Source organism: Strongylocentrotus purpuratus, unplaced genomic scaffold, assembly GCF_000002235.5.
Source record: "Strongylocentrotus purpuratus isolate Spur 01 unplaced genomic scaffold, Spur_5.0 spur5_scaffold_7, whole genome shotgun sequence".
NCBI lineage: Eukaryota > Metazoa > Echinodermata > Echinoidea > Camarodonta > Strongylocentrotidae > Strongylocentrotus > Strongylocentrotus purpuratus.
The window spans coordinates 38,753,086-38,779,171 of NW_022145613.1; the positions used below are offsets into that span (position 1 = coordinate 38,753,086).

Below are 26,086 nucleotides of genomic sequence, written 5' to 3' on the forward strand. Positions count from 1 at the left end.
ATCTGAGCTGCCATGATAAGGGGTTAAAGCATTTAAGGATTTTTTCCTACCTGGTGTCCATTAATTTTACCTGGGTAGAGAGTGGCAAATATAAATTAATGTCTTGCCAAAGTGGTTGGCCCCACAGCGGGACCCTAACATTCCCATGTGATCCACAGTCTAGTGATATACCCACTAGCCAACACCACCTCTACCTTTTTATGTGTGAAGAAATGGCAAGCAGTGATGGAAATAGTAGTTATCCATGACAAAGATACTACACCTACTCTTTGTTTCTTAAAAGATTCAGGAAAGTGAAGCATGTTCCACTACGTCATGAAAAAACCCTACCATGTCATGTGTAATCAAGGTTCATACAGTGTTGCTAAAGTGTACAGGGGTCTAGCACGATAGCGAGTATGCAAACTCAATTTTTAATTGTATGTGCTGGAATTTTTTTAATTATTCTAACTTTATTTTTTTCATTTTTTTTTTTTGATTTTCAAATGAGGTTTTGAGATTATCTCTTCCTCTATCAAACCTAGGCAACATCATCTATTGAGGGCCAGAAGGACCTTAACTCTTATACATGTAGTTTAACATAGACTTCATGCTTTCTGGCTTACAGCAGATGATATACTGTATAGCTTGACCAACACTCTGACTCTCATCTTACCTCTAGCCTTTAAATGCCAAAGTAGAAACCATAAATCTACCACTGTGATCAAGTTTGTGCTATCTTGAATATTCTATGAATGTTTGATAAGAAGTGCATTTAAATGTCAAAAATGTGAAGTATTCTCAAGTCTATTTCAGCTACACAGTCTTACTTGTTTGAGTTGTTTCCATATGATTGATTTTCCGCTCTAGCCCACCTTCAGTCATCCATATTCCATGGTGTCAATATTTACTCCTCATGCTTTGTTGATTTTGGCAGTACTTAAAGAATCCAAGGCCTGTTTTTACTGAGGTACTTTGTAAAAAATGTACCTTATCAAAAAAGAGCACAAGAGTCTGATTTCAATTATTCAAGTGTTCTTTACTATCAGATTTCTTGTTGTTTTCCCCATGTGAAATGCTACCATGATATGGCTGTATTTTGGAATAATGTTGCTGGTAATGGTTTATCCTTGTTTAATTTGCACACATTTCTGGAAACTCTGTGGATATAATGAATGGATTCACATTGTAATTGATTATAATTTAATTTCTATTTGCAGGCTGTATGCTCTTTTTTAATAACCTTTATATTCTATTTTCAAAAGCACCATACTTGTATATGTAAATACTGAAGCTTCTCAAATGAAATTCAGATTATTGAGGGGGGGAGAACAATGTATTACATGCTTGGATTCAGTTATTTGTATTATTTGTTTCAATGTAGTTTTTTCCTTGTACAACACATGTACATTTTTTTTGTTAAGACATTTTTTTCCTGCAATTAATATGTTGTTGCAATTATTATAAGAGTTATTTAATCACAAGATCTGCTTCTAATTTCTCCATTTAATTATGTGCTATGAGTATTACTATTGTGCAATCTGGAATAAGGAACTATCAAGAATTATTTTGTTCTATTTGTATATAACTTCGGACTTTGATGTAGTATGCTTGTATAGTTAAGTTTCTTTTCTCCTTTTTTCCCTTTTATGATAGTTTTCCTGTTTGAACCTTTCATTATGTTATTCATAGTTTCCCTTGGGGCTGTATTCTGCAATAGTTTTCATTGTATTTTAGATTAGTTGTATTAATCAAGGGATTAACTGCACTTTCTCAAGTGATTCCATAGGATATGGAATAACTAACAACATACACTCCTCAGTCTAATGTACCCTGTGTAATGATAAAGGCTACATGCAAAGCAGAGCTGTTTAGGGCTGTCCCATTTATTTGCTATTGCCATCATTGGAAGGTAACCTGTATGTAATCCTAGAACGGTCCCATTTCATCTGTCCATTAACAAATGTATGTGTAATGTGACAACGGTACTATTTCAATGGTTTAATATATGTATCAAATGATGAGTATTCACCAAGGATTGATAAACAATATTGATAGATGCATGAAAGTATTATGAGGTTATACATTAGAATTGTGGATGGGCATACAAGTCAATGGTATACGGTTTATACCTTCTATTTATATTCCTGTGTACATCTTGCTACGATGAACTGGATGCATGATGACATACATGTATATCATGTTTCAAGGAGTAGTTTGTCTCATTGACTGGTGATCTGCAGTAAACCAGGATATCCCAGTAGACTGACAGCCCACAAGATTAATATCCAGTGTGATCCCCTAGAAAAGATGTGAGAAAAAAAGTGAGACTGTTGGTCTCAAGGGCTGTTGGTTTCATAAGCTGTAGCCACAGAAACTCTCTGGAAAGGCCTTAACCATAAAACAGAAGAGGCTTTTCCCATTTTACCGGGTACTTCATTAGTTCAATTGAAGAGGAAATTAACATTTTGTTTGAATTAATGAGCAGCATTTAGTTGTTTTCTTCTGTAGTATTTGTATTTTCATCGAAATTATTTCAAGAATACTTCAGTTCTGTGTAGCTTTATACTTAAACAATGGTCACCCAGTGTACTCATTTAGTGGGTATGTAGACACAGTGCTTGCTCTACAATGGTCACCCAGTGTACTCATTTAGTGGGTATGTAGACACAGTGCTTGCTCTAATATATATGATTAATAACAGATTTTCACTCAGTACTTTCTCTTTCATTTGTTATGTATTTATAGTCCTTAGGAGTGTTTTCAATGATGAGGAATCAGTTATTTTAGGACAGACTTGAAATGTCTGTAAATCATCATCTTTGTGGTATTGTAATGTACGAGGTGTATTTATCATTCATGTAGCTATGTTCATTGGCCACCTTTTGGTACTAATTGTGTGTTCATGTGAAATAGTACTATTCAAACTTTTCTATACTAGTTTCATCAACAAGGATGTCTTGGTCATTTAATGTTCCCATTGTGGCAATGGCAAATAGTTTGATGTACTTTCCACTTTGTTATTAAACCTGTATTAGTTTCATGCATTCATGTTTTAATGTTAACCCCAATCCCACTCCCCATGGCAATTTTGTAGAGCTAATTTTAGTACTAGTTTTCTTTGCAGCTATTTTGTATATACTTTTATTCATTTGGGCTGTGTACATTCCTAATGCTATTATTTCTGTTTTGAGTACTGTTGAGTAGTTCTACAGTAGTCCATGATAGACGAATTATATGTGTATTCTATACAGAGAAACTGGTTGGAATAAAGAGTTTAATCCTTATCATAAATGCAGTTATCGATTCATGTAAATTTATTTATTTGTATGGTCATTGTAATAGATACCTACTGATAGTTAGCATTGTAGGGAACGTAGAGAGAGGGAGAATGAGAAGAAGATCAAGAAAAGAAGAAGAGAGAGAGAGAAAGAGGGAGAGAAAGGGAGAGAGAGAAAGAGGGAGAGAAAGAGAGAGAGAGAGAGAGAGAGAGAGAGATGAGGAAAGACTGAAAGAGGGGAGACAAGTGAGAGAGAAAGGTTGAGATAAAGTTAACAGAGGATAAGAACAAGACTGATGATGGAGAGTGGTACATTTTAATTGTAAAGTGCTTGTTGTCTTCTAGATGTCCTTATCTTTTGTTTTTTAGAGATACAATTGACCTGTTAGTGATGAATATGACAGGGAGTGCATCTGTTGTGAAAGGTAAGTAAAGAACTGAAGAGGAGAGAAAACAGTGGGATGGGGCAAGGAATGCAAAGACATAAAAAAGCAGGAAAAGACAAAGAACTTGGGATAATGACAGAGAAAGAAAGTAGTGAAAGATTTACAGTGAAGTTTATAAGTGTTCATTATTTTGTAAAAGAGCAAGAAGAGAGGGAGGGGTAAGTCTCAATTGCAACAATATTGTCATAGCCATCTTGATGTGTTTATTACATGTATCATACTTGATTGATAACCTGTCTACTGTGCATTTACCAAATGTGTTGGGGATTGTATATATATATACAGGAAGGAGAATGTCAGTATAATGGTTACTCTCTTCCTACGTTTGTCTTTTGCACTGGTACAATCAAGGTCAGAATGCATTCTGTCTACCAGTAATCATCTTTTATTTTTTTTAAATACCCATGTTTCATAAAATGCCCCTTTTATTCTGTTTTCCAAACACATCCATCTAGGACAGCATAATTTTCAGGCTTGGGTATCTAGAGACTAGAGTAATGTAGAACCAAAGACTTCACAACATGACATTTTTTACAAGCTATTAGAGATTGCATGTTTTTGCAAGATGAAAACCAAAAATGTCTAGTAATGATTCCATTGTTTCTGGTCATGGAACTTTCCTTTAAAAAACCTCGCAAAATTTAAATGTTCTGGTTTTACAATTCATTGTTTGCCATCTGGTGTCTGCCCACGCAATTTGATTTCACTAGGATTCTACATTTTCTCATTGGTTTTTATAAACAGATGTATATTATGTTATCAAGTATTTGGTTCTTAAGCTGAAAACCATTTTCTAGCTTGATGGTACCTGTACATCATACAGACATTCATAGGCAAGTCTAAGCTATCAATACCATACATTACCATCAGCACCATTTAGTATACATGTATCTGATCAGAGCTCATCAGACCAAGTGTTGTTGGTCAATTGATGTTCAGAACTCCACAATACTAGGTAATATATGGAACACTATATGACCAAATATCTTGGACTTGCCTACATATATCGTCTGCTCAGAGCCAGAAGAAGGTTAGCTCTGTGTTTAAGTGTACAATATTCTTCAGACTCCAGATGATATATTTGATATACACTTGTGACCAAACCTCCCATTTTCTCACTTTCATACTATTGCACTCACATCACAGCCATTCACATTCACACAGTGAATTTGAAATACACGACAGTATCCACACCCAAACTATGGGTCCAAAGTCCAAGTAAACTTTCTATATGATTGGGATAATATTCAAATAGAGGCTTGTTGCCTTGTTTGATAAATTGAAAGAAGGGTAAATGTCAACTCTATGAACACATGTCTAGTCTACCTTTGACTATTGAACATGTTAATACAATCAGCATATTGTATCTTCAATATATAATACACATGGGGGGGGGGGGAGGGGAACAAAAGCCATTTCTGCTCTTAGCATTCCTTTTTCCTTCCTTTAGTTTAATAGGTGGGAAAACTGTACAGGAAGACCCTGATTGCTCATTAAGAATGAACATTCAAGTGAAGAATTGTAGAGTTTTGTATTGTATGCTCCATTTGTTATAATAGGCTGTTTTGTCAAGTGGATTTGAGATTAAAACAAAGGAAAAAAAAAACATTTAAATTGCTTCCATGTTTTTGCCATGATTGATGTTATATATCATTCCACAGATATTGGTTCAGGTCTACATCATGTTTATCAAAGGAAAAGCTTAGATCACTGTCGAACTTCCTTTGCTACACTTGACTGTATGCCAAGCATCAAGGTTTTACCTCTGGTATATCACAAGCCAATATATACAACATACCAGTAATAGCATGTCATTTATGAAGGACCCTTTCGGAAAAGAAAAAAAATACACATTCACCAAAACAAAGAAAGACTGAACAAGAGATATAGAGAGACACTAAATCTGGTGTTTATTAGCAGTCACAATAGTCGTTGAGTAATAAATGTGAAGAGATGAATTCCCATAGTATAAATGACCAGATATTTAAAGAAAAATATATTACATCTAATAATGATTTCTAAAGTGGATAGTAGACCCTCGTCATATATAATTTGTATTCTGTATAAAAGTATGATAGACAAATCTGAAGAAAATAGATCACATCATTTAGTGAGAATATAAAACATTTCTTTGTGAGTTACGCGTTGTGAAATTTTTGCATACCCTCAGTTCGATGATTACACACAAGTGATAGGGAATAGTATTTCCAACATTCCTATCTAACACTATTTCCTTATTTTTCAATAGAAATGTGTGCTATATGTCCTTGCTAAAAGCAAAGCCCTGGCTGGCTTCATAGAAACTTGAGTTAGGTAATGGTTACTTTTTTCAAAACGCATGTCTTTGGTATAAGGATATATTTGCTATTAATGTTACTTAAAAGAAAAACCCAATTCCTATGAGTCTGACACTTTTAGAGAAACCCTGCCATGAAAAATAAATGTTTTAAATGGTTTGCTTTTGAATGCACATCTCTATATCACCATTATGAAATAAGTTGTGAACAAATGAAGAACATACTTGAAACAAACCAGCTCTTGAGAGAATTACAATGATGATGTACATGTAGGACATGTATACGAACAGCTACAAGGACACATGAAGCTTTCACAGCCATTGATCAACAGCTCTACTTACAACGATACAACATGTAGTTTCACTTCCCCAAAAACATTATACTATAGTATCCTTACATTGTATTTGCTTCACTTTTACAGGAAATACACAAGCTATTGTTCCTTATGAGACCGAGTAGAAGTGCGATATGATTGAGAAACCACAGAATAAATCCTTTTAGACATTGTTGACTTCTAATACTATTCAAACAGAAATTTTCTGGTTGGGAAAAAAGCATCTAGTCAAAGATGGTGAAACTACAAAATAGAATAATATGATGTGCATTGTGTCATATATATTTGTACATGATATATCATTGCTCAAAGTACTCAATCTTTACTCACAGTATCCATTCAATTAACATACGTAGTGCACATTATTCAAGGCCATTACATGATCTATAGTATTGGTACCTATGCATTAGCAAGCAATGCACTAGCTCCATGATGGAACTCTGTGAGGTTTCTAAAGAAAGCCCATTGAGTTGATGCATGATACTCTCTAAGATATGCTGGTATGCCGGCCGGCAAGCCAAGGAGGATGTTTCCTATAACACAATGTGCTGCTTATTCTCGACACGTAAACATGTTCCATTTTATAGCATACATGTACATTAATTCCTCTTTAATACAAGTCATTACAATGATGATTTACAACATTTAGATGGCACTATATTCCTGTTGAAACAACATTTCAAGTATGGGTACGGTATCAAAATACCCAAGACACTGCAGTGTACACTGATAAATGACTCAATTTGAAACCCATTAAAACCAGGTGTGGTTTTTGATATATCAACTGTCTATTGGGGCAATCTTAGCATAGCACATGGTGTAACCAATGTGGTATGTATACCAGCAACATGTGAATCATTTCACAGTAATATCATGTATACATGTAGTTACTGCATTTAAAGTACTTGAGGAAGAGGAGGAGTACTGGTAGTATAAGTACAGGGTAGTAGTAGTAGTAGTAGTAGTAGTAGTAGTAGTAGTAGTAGTAGTAGTACTATGTGTAATAATAGTATAAAGCATATTTAGAGAATCAAAATTTGTTTTAACTGATGCTTTAAAGAAGTAGTGATCACTGCTTGCAGGATTGTGATCAAAAGTACTTAACTGACCAAGTGAACGTGAAACTTCATAAGTATTTATGTAGTAGCAATATGAACTGATCAGTAACTTTAAAATTGTTGTCATGATGGTAATGATTCATTTTGTAACAATACATGCACATATTACACATATTTACAAACACAAATATATACTGCTGAGTCAACGTACGGTGATTCGTGTAGTAAAAAAGAAAATGCTGTTAATATCAAAGCCATGTTGTTCCTCATGAACTTTGCGAACAATTACAAGACCGAATCATTATCATCCCATCTGTAATTCATCTACCGATAATTCTCTCTTTCTACAATTTTACGAACGATACAAGTACAGTACATGTTCAAAAGACTGAACGACAAGTGTTTTTTATGAGTTTTGAAGAAATATATGTTACAATGGAGAATAAAGCATGTACATGACACATTATCATGGTCTTTCACTTGTACACTTCTTAAATTTTACAGCAATCTTGGAAAAGGAATCAGATTATCTAAACTTCAGAAGACATATTAGAATGAATGAGAATAAACTAATTAAAATGTTATATACTTTACACATTTACCAAAACCAACACTTTCCCCACCCTCTACATGAACACCTTTTAAACTTATTTTTTTTTAGTGACAAAGACAAACACAAAAGAAGAGATATTACAGTACTATATCCAATTTACAGTTACTACTTGCACTTTTATATATATATTTCCAACTTAAATTTTTTCTTTATTTTTCTATTTTGAACTCAATCCTAAAGAACTCAAAGTGATCTGACACTGCAAATAAAAAGAAATTCTTTGCAAATCATTATTTTCAAATAAAAATAAAAAATATCAGAGTGTTATATACATTCTAGTAAACTAAGTTTGAACAAAACAATATTGCTTTTCTTCTACATGCAATTTCTTTTTAACATTATCAACATAAAAAATACCTACATGTATACAACAAAGTTCAATAAATAGAATGAGTGTTCAGTATTATAAGCCCTTTTTGTGCAGTACTGTAAACTTAGATCATTTCTAAAAGTAAGCCTTCTTCAATACAAAGTGACAAACGCAAAATTATAGCATGTTAATTAAATCAATTAGCAAAGTAAATACACTTTTTGATAGAGCTTAGCTCCCAAAACATTAGCTTTTTTCTCTAGATTTAGATTTTGAAAAGAGTTGCTTTTTAAAACAGGCTTAGATATAATGAGAAAGGTTGATAATGAGAGAAGGTAGAAAGCCTAAGATAAAACCCCAGACATCCCCCATGGTGGCCATCTTAAACTGTCTCGTATTCATTCTTGATCTTTCTCATCAGACAGCACCCAAACGCAATACCAAAGATCTGAAACAAAAAAAGAAATTATAAAATATCTCTTCAGCAATATCAAAAATCAACAAAGTTTAACGGCTTTTACCTTTTTCTATTACCGGTATTCATCACCATCTTTGCATTACAACATGGACGTAACCATCATTTGATAGTAGTATGTCACAATTTATGTTTTACAACTGATGATATAAATATTTATTCAAGAAAACCATGTGTACACATACTTTATACTGTTGTGATCCGTGTCAGATCTAGAAGTTTTCATTCTTGTTCCATATGGTCCAATGTTTTGATTTCTTAATATTCCACTAAATTAGAATATGAAACATTCATAATGATGTAAATCATATGAACTGTTCAATATGGAGACTTCCCACACTCTATAACAAAGATGCCCCCACAACCCGTCCGGTATCCCCCCCCCCCCAGAAAAAAATTGTAGTAATGTGCTTGATATACTGAGCGAGGCGGGAAGATTCGCCGGCAATTTGCTCGAAGATGTCGTTGACGAAGTAATTAATACTTCTCCTCTTTATATTGGCAAAGCACTTCATTTCACCTTTCCAAATAATTTGCTTTTCTTCAGACAATCATGGTTTTGAATGCCTTAGTTGGTGCTATGTTGAACAGACCCCACACAAACTTTAATGTAAGAACATGTCAGATGTACTCACCTCGATGACAGCAATGCCGATGGCTACTCCAGCAATAATTCCAATGTTACGAAGCAGAAGATCTTTGAGTGCATTGTAGCAAGGCTGAAATAACATCAAATAAACATGTAATCAGGTTTCCAACAAGGTCAAAATAGTTGCCGATGCAGAATGTTCTTAGAATAAAAAGAGATAATAATAGCTCAAATCTGATAGGTAAATAATTGTTTTAAATAGATTGAACTAGTTTCAATGAACATCATCTGCATTAACATGTAGTACTAGGAAGTAATAAATGTAACCTTATGAATAAAATTATAAACAAACTATAAACAATTATTTAAACATATTTGTGGCTTACACCCAGTAAATAAGATCAATTGATCGATCTGTATTGAAAAACAAGTCAGAAAAATCTTGGAACCAGTGGGACTTGAACTATAAACATTTAATAACAAGGATTTCTTAGAAGTGTCCCCATGTTTATTTTATACTTTCATAAACTTGTGGAATATTCAGAAATCTTATGCCAAAGTCTTCAGAGATGATTACAGATTCCATTAAAAAATTATAAAATAACAATGTTTCTGTCATATATTTCTACCACTTCAGAGTTGGAGGGCTGGTATAACTTATGAAGTCAATAAAAATCAATTAAAAAACCTTGAATCTCAGATCCTGAGACCGACAAATTGTAGCACATCCAAGTGATAATGAGAGGTTATATCTCCTTTCCATGATTGAGAAATCGTTATACTTGACCATATGGGAGCTTACTTTTGTATAGATATCTAAGGTAGCTGAGCCAACTTGATTGCATCCTGCTGTACCAGGTTTCATGCAGCATGACTCTGGGACCATGTCAGGATGAGACATGTTATATCCCATCCAGTCAGTGTAGTTATCCACTCCACAGCATTCCAGCTATACACATAAACATTGATCAACACACAGAGAAAACATTGAAATACAAAATAAAGGTCCAGAAAATAAATATGTAGTTGGACTTACGGATACATAAATATTTTGTCCTGCTACATATGGATCAGAGGACACATCCATGTTACAGCCATCTTCTTGTATAATGCAGCATGACATTGGTACCATGTTGTTGTTTATTCCGCTCGTCTTATTAACATTGAAGCCGAACCACTCTGTGTAGTTGTTTCTCCCACAACACTCCAACTAATAGGTTGATAAAGCAGGTGGGAGCAGGGTAGGAGGTGGGTGTGAGCAGGGTGTGAGATGGATGTGAGATGGATGTGAGATGGATATCATAAGGATAGATATCATAAGGATGAATGAGAAAGGATGGATGAGAAAGGATGATGCAATATGGGTTAAAAAAAATAGAAAGCAATGATTATGAGATTATATACATGCATGGCAGTTCAGGTTTCTTTTAAAATTGCAAAACCATGTATGACTAGAATGAACATACAGCATACCGTATTTGCCGGCGTAAAGGCCGCAGTATTTTTGGAAGAGAAAATATCAAAAAGTCGGGGTGAGGCCTTTGGGGTGAGGCCTTTGCGGTGAAAGAGTAAAAAAAAAACGGAAGTCAAAACCATGAAAAAACAGCACAAATTTGCACATATGGGACTACAATAACTATACCACTATGGTACAGGACATTTCCACACATCTTACCGACAATTTTATTTTGCATTGTTGACATGAAGACGAAAATAAACTTCCAAAAACAACATCTGCCGATAGATCTTGATCTAAGTTCGTGCCAATGCATTGCAAAAGTAAAAGAAGGGACCGTTTAACGGAGCTGCCGCGAAGCATCCAGCCGAAGTCGCCATTTTGGATCCATTTCAATATACACAAGAGAAAGCTACATGGGATAGCATCAGGGCCGGGATGGCAAGAGGTCTAAGGCGCTGATTTGTGTCACATCTACATTTTTAGGGGAGGGTTCATATCCCGCCTCTGACAATTTAAAAAAAAAATCATGCATCAAAATCAGGGCTGCGGCCTATGCGGCGCTGCAGCCTTATCGCCGGCAAATATGGTAGTTAAACAAGTTACAGTACATGTAGCAACTGCAAAAAACATTGTATAATAGATTACATACAGGTACATGGATGGAACCATCAGAGTTAGTAAGAGCAACATACAAGAGAAATCATAATGCAGCAAAGTTTGAATGAAAATGGAGTAGGTATTATGGTAGCCAGATCAACATACAGTATATCGAGCTTTGGTGGACGTGCATGAATCTATGAAAACTTGAAAATCATGCTCTGATCAAAGAGTGATGGAAGATGGGCAGTGGTGAGGAGTGTTATTAAAGGTTATACATACATACACATGTAGCGTTGATTAATTAGAGATTCAAGTAATTGTGTAATCCAAATAAAATAACAAGTCTAGTAGCCATGGAAATCAGATTCTATACCATGTGTTATCATTGCCAGATATACATGTACAGTGTTTGCTGCAAATTTGGCATCTGTCTAGGAAATCCATATTTATTCAGTTAATCTCGTTGTTAATATTTTGCATGTACAGTTGAACATTTGTACATCTCAGAAGTTTGAGGATTGCTCTTTGAATTCTTTGTTTCTTCAAAATTTCAAAAACACTGTCGATGCTAGTAAAACATGGTACCAATACAATTTATTTGAAATCAATGCTACTCCTTCAGAAGTAATGTTTTTTAAGCTCTGCCAATGAATATCAAGAAATTGCTAATGGAACTACATGGATATTGTAAGAGAAGTGCAGCAGGGGGGCGTTTCACAAAACTTGTCATCAGTGACAAATGACAGTTTCAGTTATAAGCTACTGAAATATTTGCTTCTGATTGGTTATCAGCAAATTTGTCACTGATTTAAGTCATTTGTCATTGAAAAAAAGCTTTGTGAAACGGGTCCTTGGACGGGGTCATGAATCTGGGCTGTAACATAGCATGTGTGCACCCTCAAACATCTTCACACCTGAAATACTGCCAATATATTAACATGAAAGTAAGAATCTTAATCTTTATTCAACAAAAGACACAAAGAATGACAATAACATTACAAATAAATGATAATATAAATGCTACCAAATATTGGTAACAAAATTCTGTTTAAGTTAGTCGTGCTATAGAGTACATGATTCAGATCTCCTTTACAACAAACATACGTTGTTCATGTAGCTAGATTAAAGATAATCTTGAGTTCTGGTTATGTCAACCAAAATAAATGTATAAATAAATCCTGGTTTCATTCATTCGTTGGTTCCCAGAGTGAGTTAAGCCATTGACTACTGAATTCACTCCGCTCATTACCAGCATTTAATATTGTTGGTGTGTTTATAATAAAATGGTCTAAAAATAATCTTCATGATTAAGAAGTTATTACTTTTAATTCAATTTCTATTGAATTGGAATCCATTACCTGAACTCAAGATCATACCGGTACACTAAAAGCAAGAATGTTGATGAAAAAATATTATAAAATTAGTTTAAAATGTGCAAAATGCACATGATAAATTGTCTTTATTCAAGCTACAAAATGTATGTTCTTTAAATTGTTATGAAAAATCTATTATTCATACAACATTGAGCACAAAAAATAATTTGAATGAAATTTGTTTAAAGTCTGAAAAAGGCAGGATTGCAACTCTGTTCTTTGTGTAAAATCATCTACCATGAATGATATCCAGACATGTATGCCTTGTATCTCGTGTGTAAAGAGAAATGAGGGTTGGTTTGTAATCACAAAGACTGAGTCGTGCCGCTAAGTATTTTGGTAAACAAATCAAATTCTATGACTTCCAGACTTTGTTCTTCAGAATATTTTCACTGCACAATGTAGTACAGAACAGGGAGTGTATGAAGATGGCAAACAGTGGATATGGCTTGTCAAAGGCTCTTTCTAGGATTTATATTGCAGATCTACATATATAGTGAAAACACTTAAGTGCTGAAAGTATCTGAGATTGTTTCACTGCTTCCAATAGTCTCTCATTAGCCCATTGACCCCTGTATTGTCAAAGTCCCATAGGCTTAATACAGGGGCCATTGGTTTCTGTATGTAACAGATTAAGGGAAAACACATTCCCCCTCCGCTGTCCAGGAAAAACATGAATGCAATGCAGAATGTCTTGCAGGTAGGGTACTTACATTCTTCTGCATGTTATCAAAGAGTTGTTGCGTTGAAGTAGATGAGTTATACTCTTTCTGAAGGTCAGTCATGTTGTCATCGACCAGCTTATCAATGTCATCACGAAGGACATAGCCAGAGATACCAGCAGCAAGCTCCAAGATTAGAAGAAGGACCATGATGAAAGCATACTATAGAGATGGACAATCATAAAATAACCCCAAGATTACATGAAATGCCATGATGAAAGCATATCATAAAAGTATTTATCAAAAGCATACTACATAAAATGACTCAAAGAGAAGAAGAAACAGGATGTTTTTAAAAAATATTGTGATAAAAGCACTTGTATTTTTTAAAGGGGAAGCCCGCTCTTATATTGAGTGGGATTAAAAACAAAAGCAGAAAAATGAAATTTTGTGTATCTAGAAGGGGAACTCACAAGATACATTGTGTATGTCAAAAAGTTGCCAATTGACATTTTTCTCTCATTTTCTGCTTTTATTAAAACCAACTGATATCAGGGTGGACTTCCTTGTATGAGAATCATGAGTCATAATACATGTAGTTTTTAGTAGCTGAGAATACTGACCGTTCCCAGCATGCAGTAGTTCTCCTTGACTGCTCCGCAGCATCCAAAGAATCCAGTCAGGAATATGAAGACACCAATACAGATGAGAGCTATAGGTATAGCTGTGCCTGTATTACCAGTGAAGTCTACATACTCACTGTAGAGAGTCAATGTCAGACTTCCTCCAACGATGATACCAAGACCAAAGATCTGCATTGCAAAAAAAAATTAAAAATGGAAATATAAAACTTTGATTAGTTTAATTTCTAATCAAATAACATTGCAAGTCTGTATCAAGCAAAACAATGACAAAAATCAGCCCTTCTGAAAAATTCATGTTATTGTTTTTCAGCAAAGATATTCTATGATTCCTACAAAAAAAAAGCATTTCTTGATTTACTGTACATACATGTTCTCGTACTTGTACTTCAGACATACAGATAGTTGTGTTGCTACAAACATGAATACACTGTACTTACATGTACATGTATGTCTAGACAATAAACATGTACAATGTACGTAAATGTACTGTATATGCTGTGATATGATTTTCATGGATTGCTGTTTACAACTTTATGCATTCACAACATATTTTAAATTATTCTTCTGATATTGCCAATCTTTTATAGGTTAAGTTGTATTTGATTTTTGATATTACATATCAGAACCGACCCGATAGCCAGTTTGAATTTTTGAATTAACTTTAAAAGATCAATTACATCCATCTACATGAATATGTACAGTGCAGAACTAATATAGGAACATCCAGATTCCAGAATAATACAATATTAGGATTTTTAAATATGAAATATAGATCAAAATATACATTTACATGTACATCTTCATCTAACCCATGCATCTGCCTCTATTAAATAGACTTCATAAATAAGAACAAACTACATGTACTATATATTGTGTTTGTTGTATAGATTGCCTGTATTAGATGTCATGCACTAGTCCTGTACATGTACATGTAACTGGCAAACCTGAATCAAAATATTCCACCCAAAATTCCAACATATGTGCGAAACTGAGTAAAAACAGATGTTATTCACATATTGAAGTAGAAGGATCAAGTGTAAACTCTGTCACCTGACCACAACAAGGTCAATGTCAAGCTAAATACTGTCGGACACAACTGTTACACAGATGGGTCTACCAATGAATTGTACATGTACAAGTGAGTGTGTTCTTTACTTCTTTTCTTTTTCTACATATTGTTGTCATCGATGCTATTCTGTCAAATAGTATTCAACACGTTAATCTTTTAACTTCAGTTATCTGTGAACACACAGCCTTATCTGATAGTCAGTAGACGGACCTTCTAAGAGTAAAAGAATAGTCATGACCTCATTCTGTAAATACAGGCCAGGGTTTACACAAACATAATGTCCTTGACTTCTGCTTCTTCCTCTTTTTTTTCTCTTGTTTTGTTGGTCATTTAAATGTATCACTTCTTGTTTTATTCTCTATTTTCCTTCCGATAAAATTCATCACTTTTGTCATATTACCGGTAGTGCATTTTTTAAATCAGGCTGTACTTCATAATATCTATTGCCAAATACTTTAAATAGATCATACGAGTTGAATTGAATTAAATTGATTCAGTTTATTGCAATAAAAGAACATTCAGTTGAAATTGCTCAATTTACAAAGTCAATGTACGATCAAAATATGAATTACTAAAACCTACATGTACCACCATAAATCATGCATAATGAAACAAAATAAAACTCAAATATTACATCAAAATCAAAATCGAAAGACTGTGATGAACACCGACAGTCCAATGAGTAAAGCATCTCATGGTTTGTTGCACATGAGCAACCTAGAGATTCTCTCTCATTTATATGATAATACTCATTTTAATTATTATTTTCTCAAAGTCATGCATACAGTAAATGTATGTTTAAACAGTCATGGGTGAACTGCCAAGCTGTAGATGGCAATCTGGCTATACATACAACATTACCACTTTAGTATGTGTGTGGGTGGGTGGGTGTGTGTTGGCCTCTTAAAAGTGTTTGTATTCAAAGTCTCGCATTTTTATGCTGGTAACATACTGCACCATTGGACATAAACAACTCAAGTACCAGCCCGCACTTCACTTTAGCATATCATTTTAGAGCAATTTGTCCTTGTTTCCCGTTGAAATGCACTCCGGATCCCAGTTACTGTACGTGCATGAAATGCATAAAATTGATTCTGGTGCAAGAGCTTTGAATGCATTCTGCATCCATTGCCATCGCCATTGCCATCGCCATTGCCATGGAATTTAACATTTGGATCATTTTAGAGCGATGCCAAGGTATGGAAAGATTATTAAAATACATGTGCGTGTACATGTGCAGCTTCACTAAACTACATGTACATGTACAATGTATTGTAGTAACTAAATTACTCCCTCCCCAACCCCCTCCCCCACCACCTTTAATGAAGTTTACAAGATACATACTTAATTGAATTGAATTTATTTCCAAATCTTCATTTCAAAAACATATATAAAGCATGACAAAAAAATATATTTAAACAATAACATGTAACAAACAAATATACAAGGAAGAAAAGATGATTAATGTTAATGTGGTGGGATCATAAATAGAATTGGTAAAACTTGTAAACATGATCCCAATTACATGAAACCAATATATATACAACATAAAAACTTAGAGAAAAATACAATAGTGAAAAACATGAAACATCATTGACATTTTATTGGAATTTAATTTTCCATAAACATACATTGTAGATAATGTATGAATTTGTGCAGTTGACTTTTCCTGTTAACAATTGCACTCTGTGAATATGTATACATACATACTAATTTGTAATTGTAATATATGAAAATTGTACCATTGTACAAAAATCAATTTTATTGGTTGGTAATCCTAGGCTCTCCACAGGTGATCAATGAAGCATTGTAAACAGACCACATTCATATTACACACTGGTCGATACACAGGCTTACAATCCCTAGCTAGCTCAGTCAAGTACAACATGTGGTTTAATACTGTACTAATTTGTGCTTAAAACCACTTACAATAATGGGTACCAATATAATACCTTTCTGAAAATCAAGAGCAATTGTATTTTAAGTTAATGCACTGTAGGTAGCTTCTCCATATGTTGAAGGTTGTTTATTACAAGTATTTTAAAGGGACTACATTTGCAGCCAACATCAAATTTGTAGAACTTATACTTAGGAATTATGAATATGTCACGGACAAATGTAAAGATGTACAACTGTACATGTACGCCTTTTATGTTCTATCTCAGTATTTGTGAAATTTAAATGTTAATAGCAGTGTCCTACAGTGAACATGCAGTATTCAAGATATGCAAGGAAACCTGTTTACTTTCTTACTGTAAGACACTATTGAGTGACTGACTGGTTTCATTTTTCCTTTGGTAATAACATACATATGAGCTGTAAAGGGTACATGAGCATTTGTCTACATCAATAACCCACTTCATGTAATGGCCAAAATTACTAAAAGCAACTGATTGAATCTTTGCGCAGAACAAAATGTACACCATTCAGTACAACTACAAGGTAATCATGTACTTTGGTCATGTCCAATTTTGTCAACTTTTCTATTTTTTGATCACGAATTCCAAATCAATGCCTTTGGGATGCTGCTAGAGAATCCTGCTGACTGGTGGCCTGTGGTTACAGTCATACATGTACTTCCTACACGTACATGTACATTACGTGTCAACCACAGTTAATAAGGAATTAACATTAGAGATACAGTGTAAAGCATTGGTGTTTACATTCCATGAATGAAGAGTTATTCCAAGAGAAATCTGTCATGATAAATTTGTATTCAGGAAGTGTGGAAGCCTTTCAACTACTACAGTCAAATACAATGTACATACACTATGAACATGACTGACAAAGAAAGCGGACAAAATATACAGTTCCTCAGGTGGACAACGGAACATCCCTTCACTGCTATTATGTAAAAATGTGTAGAACAGGTGTCACATGCATATTCACCTTTTTACATAATAGCAGTGACGGGATGTTCCTTTGTCTACATGTACCTGAGGAACTGTATATTTTGTCCGCTTTCTTTGTCTGTCATGTTCATAGTGATACACTGTACACATTATGGACTATCATTCTCTTGATCATTCTTACAGTACATACTGTACACTGCAGAAAGAACCATTAAAGACCGTCTGTACTAGTTTGGCTAGGAGGGATAAGACCACCCAGGGTGCCCACTGACAGGTGGTTATCTTATCAACTCAGCTCTCAATTAACATAAGACAAAGAGGATCATGGGGGACCAATGGTCACCGATTAGGCATTGTTTGCTATATAGAGGGAGCAAGTAGCTACAAGTAGTACAATGGGGCTTTAAAGATCAATACAATTTAAGTGTGAATGTACCTGGCTTCACAGATTAACCCAAGATCAACCTTGTGAACAAGATTTCGTTTCCAATGACTAGACCCTATACATGTACATTTGTGTTGTACCTACAGAATTGTATTTCAGTTCATGGAGAAATTATCAAGTTTTACATTCTCTAAGATAATTGAATACACATCTCACATTATCACATCTCAATGCTGCACTACTCACTGAGGCATCACATTCTAGTACCAACAGGTTACACTACAGTCTACAGGCCAAAGCTATCACAATGTAAATTGCTGAAAGTAAGTCGCTATATTTTGATGTTTTATAATGATTTTCCACGTTCTTTTGAAATTATATGAAGTAAATCTATTTTACTCTCTGTTGTAAAATGGCATTTAGTATGCCAATTTCTTGTACCCTTTCGTGGACGCGTAAGTAAGTACATGTACATGTGTAACCAGGCGGATATTTTATCAGCATGCCAGGATTCACACTACAGTGTATGTATGCATCTCGGATGCGCTTACGCGTCCATCCATCGCCACCCTCTCGGGGACATGCCTGTAAGCGTCCCGGCCACGGACTGTCTCCACATTCTGGATTTTGCTGATGATACAAACACACATACTCCAGAATCACCTAGCTTCTCAAATCATGCAACTCCCGGTTCACCTCAAGACCCGGGAGTTCGGAGTACATGTAGCTGAGTACTACATAATATAAGGTTAATGTCCGTGAATGTATTGTCTTTCTTCCTTACTTTCATCATCCTGTTCATTTCATACATTTCACCGCACCGTAAGTAAAACAGTGGTCATCATCATTACCATTTATTCTATATCACTAACCATCCAGTTTTACTTCATTTCCATCATGTTTTCAAACATCAAACTGTAAGTAGACTAACTAATAACTCAAGTCTATAATATTACTAGATTAGATCTAGATAGAGAAAAATGAGGGGAACATTTTCAGGCAAAATAGATAGTAATTCTCCTCCCCCTTCCCCCCCCCCCCCCCCCCCCCTGTGCAAGCCATAAAGGTATTAGCAAATCAAGCACTGGTTATGATGAAATTGATATTGTCATCGTTAAAAGGGCTGTTCACATTATATGCTATCCGCTGTGTCATATCTTTAATGAATCTATGAATCAAGGTATTTTTCCGGAAAAGTTAAAAATAGCAAAAGTTATTCCTGTGTATAAAAATGGATCATTCGATACAATGAGTAATTATCGACCAATATCAGTCTTGCCATTATTTTCAAAAATCTTAGAAAAATGTTTTTATAATAGATTGATATATTTTTTGAACCAATGTAATTTATTATCGGATAGTCAATATGGTTTTAGAGCTGGTCACTCCACATCCTCTGCACTAATTGATTTTGTTTTTAAAGTTTCAAATGCCTTAGATATTAAACAAATTATGTTAGGAATATTTCTCGATCTTAGTAAGGCATTTGATACGTTGGATCACAAAATTCTCTTAGATAAATTGTTCAATTATGGAATACGAGGTGTTTTGTTAAAATGGTTTGAATGCTATTTAATAAACCGAAAACAATTGTTCTTTTTAATAACATTGAATCTGACTTTAAAACCATATGATGTGGAGTGCCTCAAGGCTCGATATTAGGACCCTTATTATTTCTTGTATACATGAATGATATTACTCAGGCTTCACAAATATTACAATGTATATTGTATGCCGATGATTCAAGTTTATTTTTGTCAGATAACGATGTAGATAGATTAGTGATACGATTTAATGATGAGCTTCAAAACATTTCTCAATGGTTGAATATTAATAAATTAATCTTAAATGTAAAGAAAACTAATTATATAATTTTTACAAACAAAAACATTAGAACAGATAATATTGAAGTAAAGATTAATGGAAATGTTGTACAGCGTTGTAGTTCATTGACATTTCTAGGAATTCAAATTGATTATAAAATGTCATGGCACGTTCATATTGAAGCAATTTGTAATAAACTCTCAAAAGTAGTTGGTATTTTATACAAATTAAAACAATTCCCTATAAGATTTTATTAATGATATACAATGCATTGTTTTTATCACAATTGAATTATTGCAATATTGTTTGGGCCAATTCAAATGATTATTGTATGAATAGATTATATAAATTACAAAAGAAGGCAATACGTATTATCTCAGGATCCCATTATCTTGCCCATACAAAACCTATTTTTGTCAGTTTTAAATTTTTTAATGTATTTGAATTGAATGACTATTATATTGTTATATTTATGTTTTTATGTCATAAAGGTATTATTCCTCCTAGTCTATCAAACAAATTGATTTTAAATTTTGAAGTACATTCATATATAACTAGACAATCATCTCATTTTCATTTACCACTTATCAAAACTTCTGTCTCTAAAAATTCAATTTTCTTTAAAGGACCAATTTTATGGAATGAGTTACCTCCTAACGTTAAATCAAGCCCAACTCTGAATACATTTAAAAGAAGATACAAACAATTACGGCTAGCCATACTAGTCAATGGCACATGATCGCGGAGACAGCGTGGCTCAAGCTGCAAGTTGCGCATGACATGCGTACGCTATGCATACGCTTGCATATCGCGCGATACAGCTGTTTGGCTAAATTTAGCAAAACAACATAACTCTGCGTGTACGTCTTTTTCGTCGATTCTGAGCAAAATCTTATGAATATTGCAGCGTTTTGGAGGGGCTGTATCTTTTGATAGAAACATAGGTGAGACTTGAAATTTGAAATGTATTATTCTGATTACATTTTTAATTCAAATAGCAAACAAAAATGTAGACCGAAAGCTTCAGTCTCTATACCGTCGGTTGTTCCACTGAGACTACGTCTGGCTCCACTAGACCTCCGGTTATAGAGACTGAACGATCGCCTATGCCAGCCTATGTTGAAGATATCACGGCTAGATTTTAGCCGTTAGGCCCCTCCCACAAACATGAACAAACTTGCCACGGCCGTATTGTTATGCCCCCAAAATCCCCCAAAATGTCATTTTACCTCGTGCATATCCAATTTTACATTAGGCCTAGGCTATAATACATCGGTTCCACTTACTAACTTGATTGAAATAATCCGTTTAATGGTCCCTTTTAAGGAAATTATGGGTCAAAATCGACATCCATGTTGAAAATCTTGCAAGCCGTGTTAAACTCTCGCTGCCGTCAATCTCATCCCTTCTAGTCTACGCCGAAGGCAAAAATGATTATGAAGGAAAAACTGTGATAACGCCATTACGAACGTGTAGATGGCGCACCGATGTATTATAGCCTAGGCCTAATGTAAAATTGGATATGCACGAGGTAAAATGACATTTTGGGGGATTTTGGGGGCATAACAATACGGCCGTGGCAAGTTTGTTCATGTTTGTGGGAGGGGCCTAACGGCTAAAATCTAGCCGTGATATCTTCAACATAGGCTGGCATAGGCGATCGTTCTGTCTCTATAACCGGAGGTCTAGTGGAGCCAGACGTAGTCTCAGTGGAACAACCGACGGGATAGAGACTGAAGCTTTCGGTCCAACAAAAATGGTGAAAAATGATCCCAAATTGAAAATTCGTTCAGACACCCTAATAAAGGGTATCGTCTGTGTATGGGGAAGGTTGACAAATGCCAGTTTTATCAAAGAATTCCCCATACCAGACGGTTATTTCTGTCCAAAGTGCAGAAATGAGTTACTAGGAGCTTATGAAATGATTAAGAAGGAAAAACTGTGCACAAGCTACGAGTTCGTAATGACGATATCACAGTTTTTCCTTCATAATCATGTTGCCTTGATGCCATGCGCAGCAAGAGTTTCAAAAACGGCTGCAAGATTTTCAACATGGATGTCGATTTTGACCATACAATAGTTTCCTGAATAGGGACCATTAAACAGATTAGTTCAGTCAAGTTGGTAAATGGAACCGATATATAGACCTAATAGCCTAGATTCTAGACCTAATTTTCAAAATCAAATGCATATGCATTCGGTAAAATATAGTAGGCCTATTTGGGAATGGTGAGATCCACTCCACCAAACCCGCACAAGAGCTCCTATGGTCGGTTTCTGTCTCTAAAGAGAGGAACCAACCCTACCCAAATCAAGTACCCAAATCAAGTACCCAAATCACAGGCTAACGAACGAAAGAGACTGAAATTTTCGGTCTAACTCAGACACTAAGACTGAGCTGAGCCAAGGCAATTAGGGCCGTGCTGTGAAACTGAAAGAAAGTATCAGTATCACTAGTACTAAGAGTATCACTGATAGACTTCTACTGTTATAATCTAGACCTAGGCTCTTGCTACATTGTAGGTCTACAGTCCAGATAGTCCAGATAGTCAAGTTGGTAAATGGAACCGATATATAGACCTAATAGCCTAGATTAGGGAGGCCAATGCCCGGGCGTAAGGCTTCTACACCTACGATTTGTGCGCTCGTCGCCCACTTCAAAAAATTAGCAAAGGGAAAAAAATGATGTAAAAATAAAAATTGAAGAAAATATGAAAAGAAAATACAATTATACATTTCACAACATACCTATAATCACGGATCTGTAACAGTCTTTCACCATTTGTTGACAATATTGCAGATTTTGACGTTTTTTAATCCAATAATTGTGGTTGCAGACGACCTTGACGCACTCGCACCACCGACTAAGAAAATCCTAGAGGGCGTAGAGGTTTGCTCACTAAAAACCTTCTCATTGGCAGAAGGTAGACCCTAAAAATATGGGATCCGTTTTGAGTAAAGAACTTTTGATAGAGATCAACATTTCAGATGTTCACAATTGCCACTTCTAACAACTAGAAAATATAAAGAAAAAAGATTATATCTTTTTAAATACAGATTTTTACAAACTGAACATTCGAAAGTAGATAGAGTACGATGTTTCTGTCAATCTTGCGTTGGTTTGAGCCCTATAGCTACATCCATCTCAAAATGAGAAGGAAAACAGTGAACAGTGACGTCATTGTTCGCGCCAAAAGTAAAGGGTATTGCGACATAATCTGAGCTCCGGTCAGATCGTGCGCAAAGCGTAGTCTTATTTATAGACCCTAGTACCTTATTCTCACAGCACTAGATACGAGTGTCGTGCAGTAATGTATGAGAAGTGTTAAAAAAGATATTTCAGTAAAAAAAAATGTCTACGTGAGCAGTCTATACTCCAATTGAGAATTGAAATGAAAGCCATGATTTGAAGGTGTGTGTTGTATGATACATGGTTAGTGAGTGTGTATGTTACATATAGCGAAAGGGAGAGAGAGAGAGAGAGAGTGAGAGAAATATTAGTACACGTACGTTGCATGCATGGATGTGCGCTATGATTGTGTTCGCTGCAAGATGGATTTTAATTGGACCTCGTAACTTCTCGATCGTTGATAATAAGGAATACTCATGAGAAAATCAAATTATTGGAATACACATCTAAGGTAAATATCAAAGAATTATATATATTTCTTTCCTTTTTTGAACCATCGTCTTCGGCTCGTAGTAGTAGAAGATGTAATCGTTCGCACATTGATGGCTGGACTTCAGCCTGCATCGGGGCTTGCCTGTGTCGGTGGAGGGATCAACTAAGAAGAAGAAGGTGTGTACGTGTGCGACCGATTCAAGGCTAGCCGCTGTTGAGTGATTGCACTTTCGCGCGAAGTTTTAAACTTCATCATGAACTTTGTCCCTCGGGCCTGTCTAATTATGAACGTAACTTTGCGACATGAAATATAATTGTTTCAAGGCTCTTACGTACGGAAAGGCGTAGAAGGAAATGGCTACAAACCAGCTGGATATCTCCTATTTGATGGAACCTATGGAGTCGGCAGATGGGTGGATTTTCTTAGTGAAAGTAAATGCTTTCTTTTAATCTTAGTTTTAGTATAAACAAATTAGTAATTAAAAAGTTAGATTTGGGCATTGGCCTCCCTACCTAGATTCTAGACCTAATTTTCAAAATCAAATGCATATGCATTCGGTAAAATATAGTAGGCCTATTTGGGAATGGTGAGATCCACTCCACCAAACCCGCACAAGAGCGCCTATGGTCGGTTTCTGTCTCTAAAGAGAGGAACCAACCCTACCCAAATCAAGTACCCAAATCAAGTACCCAAATCACAGGCTAACGAACGAAAGAGACTGAAATTTTCGGTCTAACTCAGACACTAAGACTGAGCTGAGCCAAGGCAATTAGGGCCGTGCTGTGAGAATTATTATTAAAGAGTATGAGTACAAGAAGATAGACCAAGAAGATAGACCTGGAAGCTCGACTGCTGTCTCAGCATTCTTCCAGTATTTGCGGTAAAGGTAAAGGTAATCAGTATCACTAGTAAGAGTATCACTGATAGACTTCTACTGTTATAATCTAGACCTAGGCTCTAGCTACATTGTAGGTCTACAGTCCAGATAGTCAGTACGGTATCACTGACTCAGTATCGTAACATAAAATCTAGCAAAGCCATAACATTAACAAGTAAAAATACTTACGAAAAAAATGAAGTTGAAGATGAACATCAAATATTTGATGCATGATGCTGTTCCTTCCACCATCTTGAGTTCTCTTGTAAATCAACAATTCCTTTGTGGAGAGAAATAGTTACGCCAAAATGGTTCTGTCGTCTTAAAATTCTGCCGGAACACTGATTCTATGTGCGCCCGTCTTCCCGTATCACAAATCGCTAGCTGCATACACGCTATTTTTACACAGTCTGTGCACAAATACAATAAACAAACATTCAGGTCGTTTCGACACGCACGTCGCGCTTACTCAGGAGCAACCAAAGTGCTCAAATTTCATACGCAAAAACAGAAATGTAGATCTTTATCATTAATCGATATCATTCCTTATTGACTCTTGATGAATATTTATTTCAAAACAATATAATCTTAGGTATAAGTGTGTGTGAATTATGTAAAACCATGGCTTTTATTTGGAGATGTGTTCGTTTGATATGGGCCGAGCGGGGCCGAGCACCTAACTATAATTATTGCGCCTCAACCCGTGAGAAACCAACCCGTGATCTTTCATCGCTACGTCATATACTTTTTTTAGAACTTTTCGTGCAATATCTCATTCATTGTCACATGCAGATCGTAAATCCTTGTATTGTTAGTCCATGCACCTAATTTACAAATATTAATTTCAATATCTTACGTAAGAAATATATTGATTGATTGATTGATTTTTATTCGACAAGCTTCCAACATACAACAATATACAATAATAACAGATCAGAAATAAGTCAGCTTGAACAGGATAACCTACGAAAGCTCGAGAGCTTATTTCCAGTGGGGTCCCTTACAGACATGTATAAAATTAATAACTTAAAATAGTAATAATTATTTACAGACAGATAAGAAAAATAAAAGAATTACTTATTAAAGATAATAATAATAACAACATTAAACTGATGATAGAAATGATAATAAGTACAAGAAGAAAGGGAAGAAGGAGAAGAAGAAAAAGAGGCGGAGGAAGAAGAGGAAAATAATGATGAATTTGTAGAATTTCTATAACGTACGAAAACATAAGTATACACAAAATGAAAAAGTATGAACCGGCAGAAGAATACAAATTTCAATCATATATCATGTCATTTACTTCTCTTATCTGACTGTCAAGTATTAGGTATTCC

At 35.0% G+C, this 26,086-nt stretch overlaps 1 protein-coding gene across 2 annotated transcripts; it reads right to left on the bottom strand.

Moving 5' to 3' along the window:
- Positions 1–5,592: 5,592 nt before the first annotated feature.
- LOC593793 (CD63 antigen) lies at positions 5,593–25,212 on the bottom strand. Of its 2 annotated transcripts, none has more exons than XM_030973717.1 (6): positions 24,939–25,212; positions 14,099–14,287; positions 13,527–13,697; positions 10,418–10,591; positions 9,428–9,511; positions 5,593–8,765 (listed from the first exon to the last, which is right to left on the bottom strand). In XM_030973717.1, exons 1-6 carry the CDS (start codon positions 24,999–25,001, stop codon positions 8,700–8,702), a joined length of 747 nt encoding a protein of 248 aa, XP_030829577.1. In that variant the 5' UTR covers positions 25,002–25,212; the 3' UTR covers positions 5,593–8,699. The 2 variants fall into 2 exon arrangements, with proteins under 2 accessions (XP_030829577.1, XP_030829578.1); XM_030973718.1 differs by lacking the exon at positions 10,418–10,591 and adding an exon at positions 10,184–10,330 and having other exon boundaries at positions 24,939–25,111.
- Positions 25,213–26,086: the final 874 nt, after the last annotated feature.

Coding starts and splice junctions, on each gene's coding strand:
- LOC593793 (XM_030973717.1), bottom strand. CDS start 25,001: ATGGTGGAAGGAACAGCATCATGCATCAAATATTTGATGTTCATCTTC. Junction 14,288..24,938: donor TCTTCAACTTCATTTTTTTC/GTAAGTATTTTT, acceptor TTTGCAATGCAG/ATCTTTGGTCTTGGTATCAT. Junction 9,512..10,417: donor GACAAAATATTTATGTATCC/GTAAGTCCAACT, acceptor ATGTTATTTCAG/CCTTGCTACAATGCACTCAA.